This window comes from Enhydra lutris, unplaced genomic scaffold (genome assembly GCF_002288905.1).
Source record: "Enhydra lutris kenyoni isolate GAN:26980312 unplaced genomic scaffold, ASM228890v2 scaffoldscaffold4, whole genome shotgun sequence".
Lineage (NCBI taxonomy): Eukaryota > Metazoa > Chordata > Mammalia > Carnivora > Mustelidae > Enhydra > Enhydra lutris.
Window position 1 is genome coordinate 2,875,356 of NW_019154088.1, and position 16,271 is coordinate 2,891,626.

The following is a 16,271-nucleotide window of genomic DNA, read 5'->3' on the forward strand; positions in this document are numbered from 1 at the left end:
CTTTTTAAAGAGCTATGTATTTGATTAAAAAAAAAGTAAAATCATGGACTTGGGGGAGGGGGGAGAGCCTGGAGGAACAGAAGACCCACAGCTCTGCCGTGACTAGCTGGGCTGTCCTGGTGAAGCCACATAACCACTTTGGGCCTTGGTTTTCTCATCTCTAAGTAGAGAGTAATCATAAGATCCTCTTGGTTTTTAGAATTAGGGGCTGATCGATGCTGATATTTCTGGTGAAATGCTTCAAAGCAGATACATGCTCTGTATAAATACAAAGTAACATTTTTCTAACCAAAGCAGATGGTGGAGTTGTTTGATCCTAATATTAACAGGGTTCTGCTTGCTGTCAGCAGGGATTGCCCAGGCATGCCAAAGCCAGGACCTGAGTTTTTCAAAGGCCCCTTTCTGGCCTCCCAAGGAGCAAATAAATGCACTGTTCTTAGCCTAGTGTTACAGAGTTCCCCGGTGCCTCCCCATCTCAGAATTTGCAAGTGACAAATCAAAGGGACCACAGGGCAGAGAGTACGGTAGCCCTGGTGAATGGCAGCAGATCAGAAGAGGTGCAGTGGTGGAGAAGGGCGTGGACAAGAGGGGTCTGGAGGTGTGAACACATTTGGTGCAGACGCTACTGCTTCTGTGGGAGGGCAGCAAGCACACCAATGGATCTGGAAGCTATTTGCAAGGCTGATCAGATGCAGGTTGTCTTCCAGCCGTGACAAATGGTGCCTGGCTGAACAAATGTTACATTTCCATGAATTAACAATCTCACAAAAATAGATGAAGAAGACAGACACACCTGCCCTCTGTTGGATTATCTGAATATCTCACTTTGCCCCTCATTTCCTGAACTTCTTACAAAATACACCAGTGCGTCCTGAAAATATTTAGGCAATCTTTGGTCAGCAACGGATGTTAAGTGTATCTCATTTTGATAGCATGGGCTCCTCCTTTCTTGATAAATGAGATGAGGTAATGACTGCAGAAAAAATGGAATTCCACATGGATACAGAGGACTTTCATTCTTGCCCTAACTTACTACTACTTGGGTCACTTTGGGCACCACCGTGCACCTGACCAAACCTCGGTGTCCTCATCCGCAAAATGGAGAGAATATACAGGTGGTTCTTAGAGCATGGTGATGTTTCACAATGATATGCAAGAGTTACTGCCCACTGGTGTAGGGATGAAAACAGCTCACCGTTAGCTTTGCGCTTAATAAATGTTAGCTAAATCCTGAGGCTAACTATCATCACAAGGATGGTGGTATTTAATAGGTGGGCCTTTATAAATTATCCTGTATACTGTCCACCATCAATGGCTACTAGGGAAAGAGTTAACTGCTTCCATCATAATTTTTTACTCTTTGCCATTTAGACATCTACCTCATTCCCTGTCATTCTCAATCCAATCCGGAGAAGACCAGAGGCATGGTGGAACCCATCTTTTAGTCTGATCACAAAGCAACCTCTTTGCTCTCCTCTGTCTTGAAGTATCAACGTGTTATGTCTACTGAAATGAGAACAGAGGCTGGTGTTCCTGAGGAACATTTTTCTTTTCCTATTAGGAATTTAAATTGAATTGTGTTGCTCTGGATTTCAAATATCGGATCATCCACAACAGGACTTTTAAGATTGAATTCTTTAAAACAAATTTAAACTGAAAAAGCCTGATAAGAATGGGATTGAAAACAGCATTAATCTGTTTCTTCTCAATGTTGTGTGTTTGCTTGTTCAAGCTTCAGGATTGACTTTGCATTTTTTCTGAATGTTATTTCAGGATAAAAGTTAATCTGAGTATATAAATTTTTCCCAAGCCCTACTGATACCTCCAAACAGCACACTTCTCTTGGTTGCCAAAATAATACACAGATAAATATGAATATAATTACTTTCAAAACCAACATAAGCAAAACCTCTGGGCTACCAATCATTGGGCCACAGTTCATTTCTCCAAAAGAGTCACCAGTCTCCAGGAATCTGGGGTTTTATACAACGCACATTGCCACCATGACTTTCTCTTTTGTAGACTCACCTAGCCACCATTTCTTTCTCCTTATGAGAGGCATAGCCGCTGCTGCTAAGGGGCTTCAGAGGGGATGACAGGAAGTAGAGGTGGTGATTGGTGAAGTACTGGTCAACCAGTGGGAGGAGAACCTGGAAAATCCACCACAAATTAATTTCTAGGAAGCTAACCAAAGCCCCTCCTTTGGTTCCTTTGAAAAGTTCATTTCTTGTGATCAGAGAGCCTCTGAACATAGGTCCTGGAATTTCTAGGAAACTCTACCTGGTGGATGGCAGTTTCCAACACATTTTCCTCTCATACACACCTCAAACCAGAGGCCTTAGGGATATGGGAATGGAGATGGCTACTGATGAAGGGTCCCAAGAAATATGCATACGGCTGAGTCAGCATTTTCAGGAGAATGCAGGGGTACATCTGTGTTTAGTCATGCCTTCTTGGGCACGGCTTCCAATAGGATCACTTGGGGCCTGGCCTCGCACTACCAACCTTGAGCCTTCTGTCTCTGCTTCTCAGGCACAGTTGCTCCAAGGCCTCGCATGCATTCAGTCCTCTGAGTAGGGTTCTATAGCAAAGACTGCTCACTGGTACCCAAAATCATTCTTCCCTTTTCTCTTAGCAACAGAAACCCCCATGTTTTACCTGGGCATGGGGTCACCCAGCCAGAGAATGCATTACCCAGACTCCCTGGCAGCTAGGTAGATCTAAAAATGACAGAGTTTTAGCCACTGGGAAAGAACTTCAAGCGAGAAGCAGCTTGTCTTCCTCTCTCCTTTTCCTCTTTCCCACAGATGTAGTACAGGTGAACCCATATGGACCACACTGACAGACCGCACAGCTTAGGAGATGGTGGAGCACTGGAAGAGGAAGTTTCTGGGTCTCTGGGACGATGGTGTGGAGCAGAATGGGCTGCCTGCCTCCTCAGACCACCCACCTGCCTGTGGACTGTTCCACAACAGAGAAACACAGGCCCATCTCATCGAAGCCACTGGAGTTTCAGTTATCTTTGTGAGACGAACTTAACTTGCACCCTAAATTGTACAGATTCTAAGAAGAAAGTAGTTTGGTTAAATGTAAGGAATCACTTACTTTGGCAAAGAATTTGATCTCCTGGTCGTGGGGAGACTTTTCTGTTTTTCCACTGCTGACAATGGCTTCTACAAAGACAAAGGTAACACAAAGTTGGCCACAGTTAAAGGAAACAAAACCAAAAACAGTCATAGCATTTTAGAAACAGAGCGGCTTTTCTGAGGGCCATGGCAGGGCCATTTGATTTCAGAGTATCTTCTGAAACAGAGTATCTTCTGTTTTACAAAGAACTTTCCAACTGTGCTGGTGAGTTGTTTCTCATGTCAATTCTCTCAGCTGTTTCCCTACCCTTTCCTCCATTTTAGTGATGAGAAAGCAGCTTCAGAGAGGTTGAGTCATATGCCCACAGTCACAAAGCAAAACAATGGAAGAGTTACAATAGGATGAGTTATATGAAAAATGACAAATGGCTCAATCAAACCCTGAAACCAAGGATGAATCAGATTTTTTTTTAAAAAGAGGGGGACAAAATATCAGTCATCATTTCCCCCCTCAAAACCATACGACGTCTAAATGAATCACGAACAGCTACAGTAGGAAAGCATCATCCCTTGGTAAAGGAATTCCACATTGTTTTTGAGAGTACAAAATATTAAGGGAAGCACACAGTTGGGGGGGTATGTCACAATGATACTTACCCAAATGGGCAATAAACTCTTGGGCGGAATCAACATATTTCAGGATCTTCTTCAAAAATTTATAGGCAAACCTCTTTTCCATGGAGGAGGCATCCAGCTCCATATCCTTCACACCTCTAGGTTGGAAATGGGTAAACCCCAGGAAGTAACAGAGAGGACTATGTGACTTTGGAGCATCAGCAATCCTATCTGTGTTTTCTTTACTTTCCAAATGTTAATGGCTATTCTGGTTTAGTGACCTGATTAGTCATCTCACTGATAACCCCTTGCACTTGGAACCTGCCTCTGGGAGCATTCAACACCTGCACTAAAATAAGATGTGAAAAGATTTTTCAAAATATCTTTATCATTCATTCAACACATATCGAGCAGGGGATCAATCAGAGAAGAAAACAAAGTCCCTGCCTCTGTGGAACCTATACACCTGTTGTAAATAGACACACATACTACATAAACCGAAGTATAAATCTTGTGGGATGCGAGAAGCTAATTAGCATTATGAAAAAAAGAAAAATCAAGCAGTATGAAAGGGCCCAAGAGAGGATGAAGGGGGGAGGCAGTCAGTGCTGGTTTCATGGAGAGAGGACATTGCAGTAAAGGTTTGGAGAAGGTGAAGAGGTAAGCCATCTATCTGGACATCTGGGGAAAGAACTTTCCAGGCATATGGAGCGGTGGTGCAAAGATCCTGAGGCAGAAGCATGCATTGCTCAGTTGAAGGGATATGCTAGTGTGGACGGAGGGGAAGTGAGAAGCATGAGGTGGTTAGTATATCATTAGGAGCCTATGGGCCATCCTCAGAATTTGGCTTTGGCTCTGAGATGGGAAGCTATGAAAAGTTCTGACCAGGGGAACGACTTACATTATAAAAGGATTACTTTAGTTGCTAGGTTTAAAACTGACTGTGGGGGATAAGGGTTGAAGCAGGGGGCCCGGGGTAGAGGCTCTTTCAGGAAAGATGGTGACGGCATGGAACGGGTGAGAAAGGGTTAGATTCTGGATATCTTTTAAAGGCAGAACCGGGTGCCTGGGTGGCTCAATGGGTTAAAGCCTCTGCCTTCAGCTCAGGTCATGATCTCAGGATCCTGGAATGGAGGCCCTGCATCGGGCTCTCTGCTCAGTAGGGGGCCTGCTTCCTCCTTTCTCTCTGCCTGCCTCTCTGCCTACTTGTGATTTCTGTCTGTCAAATAAATAAATAAAATCTTTAAAAAAATAAAAAAAAATAAAGGCAGAACCATCAGGATTTCCTGAAGGATTGGATATGGGTCAGTGGGAAAGAGCAAAGGTTTTGGCTTGAGCACCAGGAAGAATGAGCTGCCATGGAGAGATGGGGAAGCTGAGGATGGAGCAGTTCAAGAGGTGGGTGGTGGGAAATGAGTTCTTCTCCCTGATGGGCTCTCGCTTCCTAGTCTGCACTCCCAAGTGCCCTCCGTGGGGTCTGGCACACAGTAATTATAGCTACTAGGATATACGTTTGCTGAATTAAACGATCTTTTCCCTTTCCCTCTTATCTCCTTGAGTTCTTTTTTAGTTGTGGGAAAGAGGAATTTTTCATTTCTGTGAGCAAGTTATTTATCAGCAAATCACAGTACGCATTCCCCTGGGTGTTAAGACCAGGATTAAAATGACCAAGGGAGTATTTCTCAAATGCTTCGCCAGAGGCGGTCTCCTGCTGTCTGACCTTTCCTGCTTGACAATATGGCAAATAAGTTTTGTTATTTTTCATATGGGCTACAATAGAAAAATAGATTTTTATTTATTTTTTAATTAATTTATTTTTAGCCATTCAGTGACAAAATTCTGTAGGACATTGAAAGAAGAAACAACAGCTGGCTCAGCAAATATTTCTTTTAGGGGGAATGGCTCTATCAGAATAGGAACATTGGCTTGTGTTTTACCCTTCAAGGGACTCAGTAAACATGACCCATGGAGCACAGCCCACTACTGTCATCAGACCAGCATGGAAACAAGTTCTACCTTTAAGACTTAAGCAACTAAGGCCACACTCACTGACAACCCTCCTCTAGATAATTCTGACAGACCTAAGTCTGACATAAAAGGTCACAGGAATCTTAATGGACTGGAGTTGCTCCTTCCAAAGAATCAGTTCTCTTTGTTCGAACACTGCTTATGTCAGTTAGGTATACTGTTGTTATTATGTAATTAAATAGCATATAAAACAACAAGAGTGTGAAGAGGACCACTGGTTCTGTGAGAGCTAAGCTGCATATTTTACAAAGGCCGGAAACTGTGCTTCCAAATACACGGTTTCTGAATTAGCTCTGAGGAGATAACTGTAAAAGACGGGGGAGGAAGTTGAAAAAAAAGAAAAAAAGAAAGAAAAACCCTAGAAGAATACTATACTTCCATCGTTGTGTATGTGCTGTAATTCTCACTGCTCTGTGAAGCCCGAGTCCCAGAGCTTTGAGGATGCGCTATGGATATGGCTTATAACACCAATCGATCAAACAGCAAAGAGAAGGTCTCAGGGCCTATAGCACAAGATTTGTGAATGAATGTGTATTTACAGGTTTCAATTTAAAATTAAATGTTTAAGGTGTATATGTATCATTTGTCATGATTTCTTTGCTATAACAAGTTTTTAAAAATGGATATTGACTGGTCCTGCTTAGGCCAGAAAAGACAACTTCATGCTCCCAAATCAAAGTTTTCTCATTTCAAAATACTAACAGCTACCCTTCCTCTCGTGGGTTTTGTGTCAGGGGAGTAATTACCTAGAGAGGGAGAGACCACGCCCACAGGCCCACCCCGACCTCGCTCACATCACCCGGAAGAAGACTTACCTAGAAACCACGATGCCGTTCACTTGGAGGAATTTAAACAGGTCCTGTGCCTTCTCTCGGTCCCTGAACTTCTCCTTGGCTGTCAGGGTATCATATGGTACCAACAGAGGGTGACTGCCACCACCTGGGCTCCGGAAAGTGAGAGGGGACAACATATTTGGCTCTTCCTTTGCATCCCCCTCCCCTCAAAACAAACCTGCCCCCAGCTCACCTCCTGCAGGGGGCACCGAGAACTCGAGAACTTGGCTCACCTTTGCTCTCCAGTTCCAGCTTCTTCTTCTTGGCCCAGATGTTGTGATAGTTTTCAGCCACGACCTCCACCATTCCCTGTGTCCCACCAAGGACACGACGGTCAGAGAGACAGCAAAGAAGAAAAATGTGTTCCTATCGGCCAGCCTGTTTCAAGCAGCCTTGGGAACAGAGCACCACCAAATGCTCACAGCACACTGCTGAGTGTCTCCCATCATTAATTAGTCTGTGCTTATACATCTCATTAGTTTCATATTTTTCCATACACACAGAAAACAGTTCCTAATTCTGTCCTTCCCTGGTAAGTTATTAGCCCAGCAGTTTGATGCATTTATGAGAAACACACATTTCCATCTGAAACTGCATTCTGGTGGCACTTCCTTTGCCACAGGAGTTCAGGATTTTATTCCTGACCTGAGACAGTGAGATGCTAGCAGGAGTCAAGCTACAGTCTAGAATCCTCAAAAGCCTTGAGCTGAGCAGACTAAAAACAATCACATCTTGGAGAAAAATGGCTGCAAAGATTTCTCAAAAGAGAACTCATCTTTACAGCGACCTGGGATGAAGGGAGTATGTTGGAAAGAAAACTTTCTCTAAGGTCCAAAGGGTTGGTCTGATGGGCTGAGGAGTAACTGGCCCAGGCTGGAGACTGTTTTGGCAACCAATGTGCCCGGGAGGGTAGGGTAGGGGGACGAGGCACCTTAGGACTTTCAATTTCATCCTCTGGGTTATCTGCCCCTAAATCCTGCACCACCAGGGGCCCCTGAGTAAATCCACCATGGGACACACAAGTGTCCCTACGGCTGGTGGCACCTGCTGGGACAAGGAAAGTGCCCCCACCTATGGGCCTTTCCGGCTTTTCTCCCAGCCCTTATGAGATTTTTCTCCTAGTTGTTAGCTCTGTGTGTTGATACAGTAATTTGCTGTGTCCTCCTTTTACTGAGGCGTTACCTATTATGATGTCCCTAGAAGAAGGGCAAAGCCTGGCCTTCTTAGAGAACTGCCTTACTCTGCTGAGACTTGCCCCGTGGCCCTGGCCCAGTGTGGCTGCCTTCCTGGCTGATACTTTAGTGGTGCTATGTTCAAGGCATTCTTCCCCCGCTCACTCCTTTCTTAAAAAAACTCTTCGAAGGATAATATGCCCCTGCACTCCGGGGGTTTTGGAAAGCAAGATATGCTGTCCTGCAGGAACCAACACTGACCTGGAGCTCCCTGGAGAGCACCACGTTGGAGAGGTCCAGGGGAGCAGGGCTGTAGCTGTTGCCCTAGAGAAGCAAAGACAGAATCGCTGGGTTGGCCATGGTTTTCCTCATTCTTATCAGTATCCTGACTTCAGCTGCTGAAGATGTATTCCCAGAAGACCCTCAGGGTTCATTGTTGGTGGTCCTTGGGACCAATTCTCTGGGGGTTCTAAGACTGGCCCAGTGTTGGCCCCGGGCATGCGGTCATACCTGGCTGGCCTGGGACACGCTCCGAAGTTTCTCATTTTCCCGCTGTTGAACCAGAGCCTCTCCCTCTTTGGTCCTCTCCACAGACCAGCCCACAGCCAGCATGGTTTTCAGGGACTCCCGGGCGGGCCAGCGGTAAATTTCCTTCTCCTGGAAGAAAATCCGAGCAGAAGAGATTTGCAGGCACACCCCTGCACTCTGACTGGCCTGACTCCCTGCGAAGTTGGCCCCCATGGTAGACGGGGTGCAGTGGGCTCCAGCCTCCTGTTCCTAGGTCAAGACGCCCTCCGCAGAATCTCCCCTGAAACACATCATCATCAGTCTTTCTGACGTTTCCAAGTACGAGATCCTATACTTCCTGCCTTTAGAGGGAATGTACCAGACATTACCTAGTTTGTGGAGAAAGAGGAACAAGAATAGGAGAGTGACCCCTCAGGTTCTAGTAGCTGTTTAAGATGGGACTTGTGGAAGTGATCAGCACAAGGGTCTCCTCTGAGCTTTGAAAGTAGAATTTTTTAGATTTAGAATTCTCTTGAGCTATACACAATTTTGCAGATGGCCAGTATCCATACAATGATACATAAGTCATGCTTTACACACGGCACAACGCCGACGGCTTACAAAGAACTCTTACTGATCCCTAGATTGGAATTTGGAGTTGTGTTGAACCAAATTTCTCAATAATAATAATAAAAAACCCAAAAGACCTCTCCATATTTCCCTATAGCCCCTTCTCTCTACTCCCTTCGTCTGTCGTGACCGGGAGTCATTTCTATCTGGACTTCCTCCAGCAATTCAGTGCTCTCCTAGCCTTAAGTCCCTCACATCGACAGTCTAAGAAAAGCCCTTCCTAGTCCTGTTGCAAATGAACTATGAATGTGCTTTGGCTCAGCCTCTAAGTGCCGAACAGAGCTTCTCCATCCGATGGGTGCTCAGACCCAAAGAATTGAACATGAGGTGGGGCTCTTGGAAACTGGTCGTGGGCTCTGGTGAGCTCCTGAGCAGTTTACTTCAACTGGAGAGTGAATTTGCCCAGAACTCCTCTGACCATCTGAAGGAATTCCCAAGGAAGGAAAATCAGCATGGCCACTCAGTGTTACCAGAATCCAGTTTCTTACCTTTTCCGTTAATGTCTTGAAAGGCCTGATCAGTGGATGGGTCTTCACATTTTCGTCCAGGGAAATTCCGTATTTCCATCCATTCTGACTCTGTAGAAATGTTCTCAGTTCAAATATCCTTGGCATCCAAAGAGCCCTGCTGTGTGACCCAAATCCCAGCTTCTATTTTCACTGAACAAACGGAATAATGGGATGTGACAAGAGCTTGGAAATTCCCCCCCAAAGTGTCTAATTGATCCTTTCAGGCCATCAAGCTCTCTGCCCCCTAAATTGTGAACTCTGCTCCTTTATTTCTTCTTGTTTCAGCAGCTGTCCTCACTGCTTACTCGCTTGTGTTTCAGACAGAAGGAGGTTTCAAAAGACCTGAGAACAATGCTTCTCAGGTCATCAGCATGTCATGATTACAGGCAAGGATGGAAGTCAAGGCCAAAGGCCAAAGGGGACTGGTCCTGTTGCCCACTGCCTGGAGGGGGCCGACCTGATTAGCACTGTGTGCCCGCCCACCCTAGAGCAGAACTGTAGCAAGGCATGTCCCTTGGAGTCATGGAAGTTTAAGAGTTTCAAAATTCATTCAACAAACATCAGTGGAATGCCTGCTACAGTAGGTGCCAGACTCTGTCCCGGGCACTGTGGATACAGAGGTAAGTTAGAGCCCCCAATGGCCATAACCTCACAGCCCAAAGTCTCCTGGCTGGTTTTTCTCAATCTCCACCTCTATACGCTTATTAACGTGTCTCTTTCTCAAGCTTCTGTTCCTTCTCCAGAGCACATTCTCCCTGGTAGATGAAATCCAGGCCCATGGTCCACAGGTGGACTAATTTCAAATCAGTATTCCAGCCCAGATGTCTTCCCTAATTTCCAAACTTATTTAAGCTCGGCTTGGATGCCACAGTTACCTCCTCACATGCCTGAAGCAGAACCTGGTATTTCACTCTTCTTTGGGGGGCCCCGTCTTAGTCTCCCTGCATTTCGGTAAATGGCACCAGCGTACGCTCACTTTCCAAGCTAGACATGTGGCAATCTTCCTTGACGCCCCCTTCTCTGCACCCTCTCACATGTGTTCAACTTCCCAGACCTGTCCATTTGCCTGCCTCTCCCTAGTTTCCGGGCCAGTGTTTCAGCTCTGGCCACCATCAGCTCTCACCTGGATTACCATAACAGCCTCCACATGGTCTCTCTGCCTCCAGTCTCGCCATCTCTCTGTGGACTCCATTTTCTATGTGACCCTCAGGTGAGATTTATAAAATCACCCGGATCAGGGCACTTTGCTGCGTTAAGATTTTCTGACTCCCAGCTGTCATAATGGTAAAACCTAAACTCCACAGCCTCTAAAGCTATCATGAGATCTTGCTGACTTTCTAGACTCATTTCTCACCCTTCTTCCTCTGCTCTACTCTGTGATCCCACCACATTGAACTATGGTTCTCCAAGGCCCCCAGGCACACCCAATCTCTCTCTCTCTCTCTCCCTCTTTCTCTCTGGTCTCTGCTTGCATCTGCTGCTCCCATGGACCGCAGTGCATTTGTTTCCCTGGGCCTGGATAACGGCCCACCCCTCCTCACACAGTACAGATGTCACCAACTCACGGAAGCATTCTTGGACCCTTACTGTTGACTTAGGGACTCCTCTTACAGGTTATGTGCTCTAACCTGGTGCTCCTGACCACTGCTGAGCTAAACAAGCTGTATGATGACTGGCTTCATCTGTTCACTCCACCAGACCGTGAGGCTCTTGCGGGCAGGGGAGAACACTCTTTCCTTTGCTAGATAATCAATGCCCACTAGATAATGGTGAGCAAACGTGTTCCCTTATAAATGTGGAGCTTACGGTCTAGTGGGAGAGGGAGAGAGACTGACCACATACCACATCAGGAGAGGCACAGTTGATAAGTGGCATCACTGTGTAATTCTTATAAATATATTAAAGTGCTATAAAAACACTATGAAGGAAATGGGTAGGAGGCTAAGAAGGCCTACATCTGGGAATTCTGGGAAAGGGGTACGTTAGGAATTCACACTGAGATGGGTAGTTGAAGGATGAACTGGTGACTGGCGTTGGCATGTGTGGATGCAGATGGGGACCTGGCTCAGGGTGAGAAGGGGCTCATGGGGAGTGTGTGTGTGTGTGTGTGTGTGTGTGACGGAGACAGAGAGGAACAGACAGAGGTACTAAAAGAAGGGGATGTGGCTGGAGGGCAGAGGGAGGGATGGGGCTGGAGACGGCAGCAGAGGCCAGATGAGATAGTGTCTGCTGTCAAGCCACATTTAAGATTTTGGCCTTTGTATTAAAAATGGTCAGAAGCTATTGAAGGACTTTAACAAGGAGAAGGATTGGGCTGGGAAACAGTGGTAGAATAGGACTCAATTTGCATACTGAAACTAGTACTTGCCAACAGCGTAAAGAACAGAACAGACAAAATGCACGTGGGCAGACTGGTTAGGATGTTATCACCAGCATCTGGGCCAAGGATGACTGTAGCCTGGACTAGAGCCATGGCAGAGATAGAGACCTACACAAATGTGAGAGGGACTAAGGAGGTAAAATCCACATGGCTTAGTGAGAGACTGGCTGTTGCTCTCAGTTCGTGGAGGTGTCCCTTTCCCCTGATCCCTGGGCTGGCCAAATGGGCGTACTGATCCTTCAAGAGCGGGGGTCAGCAAACTAGAGCAAACTGGCTTGCCCTTCAGCCAAGCACTGTTGTAGAATTAGGTTTTTTTGGGACACAAGCACACTCTTGTGTGTCCCCTCTGCCTACTGTTGCGTGGCAACAGCAGAGATGGGTGGTTGTATCAGAGACCGCCCAGCCCACAAAGCCTAAAATGTTTACTATCTGGCCCTTTACAGAAGAAGTGTGCCAAGCCCTGTTCTAGAATCATGAGGCATGAGCTCATTCTACAGTTAACAAGGCTTGTTGTTATCATCAGTCCCAAACAGAAACTGATCAAAGAATAAAGGCAGACCCCAGATCAATACAGAGGCTGAGCCAGTGGATCAAGGTATCCCTGCTCCAGGGCACACGGCTCTGAGGTGGTTTTCTGTGGCTTCGTAGAGGACCTGGCTTCCTAGTTCTGCACCGGAAGCTGCAGCTGAGCAATGGCCCCAATTCTTCCCTGGCTGCCCACAGGAATCCTGGATGGCTTTGGCACAGGCCTCCCACTTCGCCTGCCAGCATTAAAGGGCTGACAGAGCAATTAAACTCATTAAGCAGCCTGACCTCATGTGGTGAGGAATTTTAAACACCAGATGGACAGGCTGATTAATAAGGGAGTGTCTAGAAATTCTTGCGATGCCCGCCATGGGAAGATAGTGTGTCATCCCTAGAATAAAATTCAGTCTGCTGGCAAAATGCGAGGGCAAGGCTTCAGTTTTATTTCTGCTTTTCCAAGGGTACATTCCAAGAAAAAAAAATAATGAAAGCTTCCTGCCCCGCATTACGCATTGACGTCAAAACCACGCAAGCCATGTGCTTGGAGCAAACCCCAGAAAATGCAATGTTTAGAAAGGAGTTAACGCTCCTGGAATCAATCATTTTCTTGAGAAGTACAAAAAGCAATACTAGCCCTTGCTGCTGCCTATTTCTCTAACCTCCACCAACCCTGGGAAATTGCTGCTCAGTAATAATGAAAGCTCTTGGCACGGCCAGTCCATCACTGAGACAAATCAGGCAGATTTCCAGAATTGGACCCTTTAATGTTATTGGGCTGTTCCCACCCCACCCCCCCGACAATTGTCAGTTGGATGATAATCCCTACCTTGTCACAGGCCCATTTATCATGTGAATGCTCTGCATACTTGGTGACGATGTATTCCCATTTTTCAGGCAAGGAGAAACTGTGAAATGAGGAAAAAAAAAAAAAAACACACCACGTTACGACCTCCCCAAGCAATTGAGCTGGATGTATGGTGAAGACGGCCAGCATCAGCAATCCCCAGTCAGAGGTTGGATTGCTGCCCCAAAGCCGAAGCTGGATTCCCAACAGTGAACTTCTGTGTGGAAGGATGGCATGTTCATGCTGGGCCACACACATACACACCCTATCTCATCAGAGGACGTCCCTGCAGGAGCTCAGCTGCACAGGTTACCTCCTTCCAGCTGCTCCAAGTGCCCTTGGCTTCCAGAGACCCACCCTGGCTCCTGGGCCACACCAGTTTAGGTGAGACAGGGAGAATCCCTTTATCCAAAGACCCTACCTGTCACCCCATCACTCCAATCTGGGAATGCCAGAAAGGCATAGATAGAAGAGCAGATATTACAAAATAGTGGCGGTTGTCAACATTTTTGGATGCAGTGACTTATGTTTAAATATTAGAATGTGGTTAGGAGGGCAGACACCTGTTCCTTTGAGAAACAAGTCTTACATTGCACAGAGTCTTACGTGAATAGTCACCAGAAACGGGCATATGACTAGGCCAATCAGACTCACTGTCCCTGGCATCGAAATTTGAATCTTGAGATGTTTGAGACTAAGGCAGCAAGCTCTTCCAGCTGATTCATCCAATAGAGTTCCTACTGGAAGGTTCTTCATTTGGTCACTCTGCCTTGTTTCCTGTCCTTCCTGAGGCCTGGTTAGTCAGCTTTTCGCTAAGTTTTGATACTAAGTCACTGAATCCTTGCAATAAGGTGATTCTCTGCTTAACTTATAGCTCTGGTCACTCATATTACTCAAAGAACCATACTGGTGCCAGAGGTATATGTGAAGAAATTGGAACTCTCAAAATAATGTGGAACCATGAACATCATTAGCAAACAGCTACTCTAGTGTTTATGAAGGCATCCAGGTTACTAATACCATCTCCAGCACATTTACATTTGCACAAGGTGAAGTTCTCCAAAGTCAACATCTGCCTTCTCTTGGCCCTAGACTGGTGATTTGCCATGCCCCTTACCTCTTCTTTATGGTAGGTTCAATTCTGTTTCCCTCCATCCCCTTAGCTCAAGGTTCCAGATGATGGAATGTGGACTTAATTTTCCCGAAGATGAATTTTATACATTATCAAAGCTGATAGTCCCTAGGAATGGCTCCTATGATGCCTGTCATATGCGAACTGTTGCCACAAAACACAAGTCCGAGGGACTCATACAGGAGGTCTTGCTTTCCCTGCTCTATCTAAAGCATTTTTAGAGTTCTTCATTTAAAATGCACCTAGATGGCGCCTGCGTGGCTCAGTTGGTTAAATGACTGCCTTCGGCTCAGGTCATGATCCTGGAGTCCCGGAATCGAGTCCCGCATTGGGCTCCCTGCTCAGTGGGAAGTCTCCTTCTCCTTCTGACTCTCCCTGCTCTTGTGATCTCTCTCTCATTCTCTCTCTCAAATATATAAAATCTTAAAAAATAAAATAGAGATGAAGACTGCATGACCTGCAATACATCGTCATAACCAGGAAAAAACTGTAACAAGTCAAAATTGAGTCTATGTTGCCCAATATTTTATCTGTGGCCTAGCCATTACCAGGGAGGAATGCTGGAGAACCAGAAGGAGGGAGGAAAAGACACTATTATAAGGTTATTCCAAAATTCCAGCAAAATTCCAGCATGGCAAAGAGTGGGTCCAGTCTTTCAAATAAGGACCCCATGCTGTTCTGTACTCATACCCCGAGGTCTTACTGGAATTCAGCTGAGTGTTATTTATAGAGTTGTTTTGATGTATGCTGCTATTAGAACAATAGAGATCTAATTCACAAAGAAAGAAGATTTTGTCAAAAAACTCATTAATAAATTAATTGCATCATTTGTCAGGGCGAGTCTTGCAATGCCTCAGGCGACATTTACTTGTGGAGAACATTCATCTCTTATAATAAATAAACCACCCCCCAAAAGAAAGCCCAGAATATAATAATACAGTATATAATCAGATATGGATGGATGAGACCTTCAGAAGTTGAGGACAAAATCCAGTGTGTGATGTGACTTGTGGTGTTAAGGGAAATGATCAGCAGTGTTGGCTGGAGGGAAGGAAGGAAAGTTTACATTTCTTGCCACCTTCTGAAAGAGAAACACTGGCCACTGCACGAGATAAAGGACCAGCTAAGAGAGGATTCTGGACTCACTTCATGGTGTTGATGGGTTTGGGGTCAAAGTTGCCATCCGCATCCACTGAGATCTGCTTCTCCAACGTGGCTGAGATTCTGGTGTCTAAATAATCTGGTGGCAGGGCCCCCGCTATAGCACTGAGACAAGGAAGGGCCATTCGGAAAAGGTCTGGGTCATACTTCTGTGAAGAAAGACAAAGGCCATGTTAGTATAGAGATGAGAACCAGAGCTACCCACGCAGAACCATTCAATAATCAGCTGAAAAAAATTAACATGCTTGCACTTGCCCAGGTTAACAAAAATGGGGAATGTGTAAATCCTTGGATACTTTCTGGGGGAAACTGAGTGATCCTTGCAGGATGAAACGACAACCTGCGAAGGCCTCAAGTCATCATTGCTTTAAGTTGAAAAACCTTAAATTGAGGTTTAAATCGTTATCGCCCAAATAGTTAATTGCAAGTGTATCTAAGGGTTGGAGTGGTCTATAAACTTGTCTGCCATAGAAGGTTATAGAAACTGACCCAACCTGTGACTGGATTGGGCAGAAGCAGCTCTGCAAGTCCCTGCACGAGCTGATATGGGTCTTACGTTGGTATCACCAGCAGAAGCTCAGTATCACATCCACTCTCTCTTGAATGGGGCCCAGAAGAAATTTCAAATAACATGGGGTGAGGAGCAGCTTCTGATCTACTCATACTAGACCAAAGGAACACTGGAATGAAGAAAGTTTAAGTGCAGGTGAACAGCAACTGCAGCTATACACATGCTCCAGACTTCGGTGAGAAGACCAGACCGACTCCTTTCCACCTTTAAAGTCGATGACCTCAGAAATCTAAATAACCTGGGTTAAGGGGAGTGGAGGCAAGTGTGAGAGTCTGAAC

At 45.7% G+C, this 16,271-nt stretch overlaps 1 protein-coding gene across 1 annotated transcript in view; it reads right to left on the reverse strand.

The window, feature by feature from the left end:
• Positions 1-16,271, reverse strand: part of LOC111159558 (ryanodine receptor 3) — a 353,621-nt gene that overhangs the window by 87,258 nt on the left and 250,092 nt on the right. The window contains exons 50-59 of the mRNA XM_022522093.1: positions 15,408-15,571; positions 13,112-13,190; positions 9,360-9,449; positions 8,245-8,391; positions 7,996-8,058; positions 6,796-6,871; positions 6,545-6,668; positions 3,744-3,859; positions 3,106-3,173; positions 2,029-2,150 (exon numbers count right to left, since the gene is read on the reverse strand). Coding sequence (XP_022377801.1) covers positions 2,029-2,150; positions 3,106-3,173; positions 3,744-3,859; positions 6,545-6,668; positions 6,796-6,871; positions 7,996-8,058; positions 8,245-8,391; positions 9,360-9,449; positions 13,112-13,190; positions 15,408-15,571 — 1,049 coding nt within the window. The remainder of the gene's footprint in view (positions 1-2,028; positions 2,151-3,105; positions 3,174-3,743; positions 3,860-6,544; positions 6,669-6,795; positions 6,872-7,995; positions 8,059-8,244; positions 8,392-9,359; positions 9,450-13,111; positions 13,191-15,407; positions 15,572-16,271) is intronic.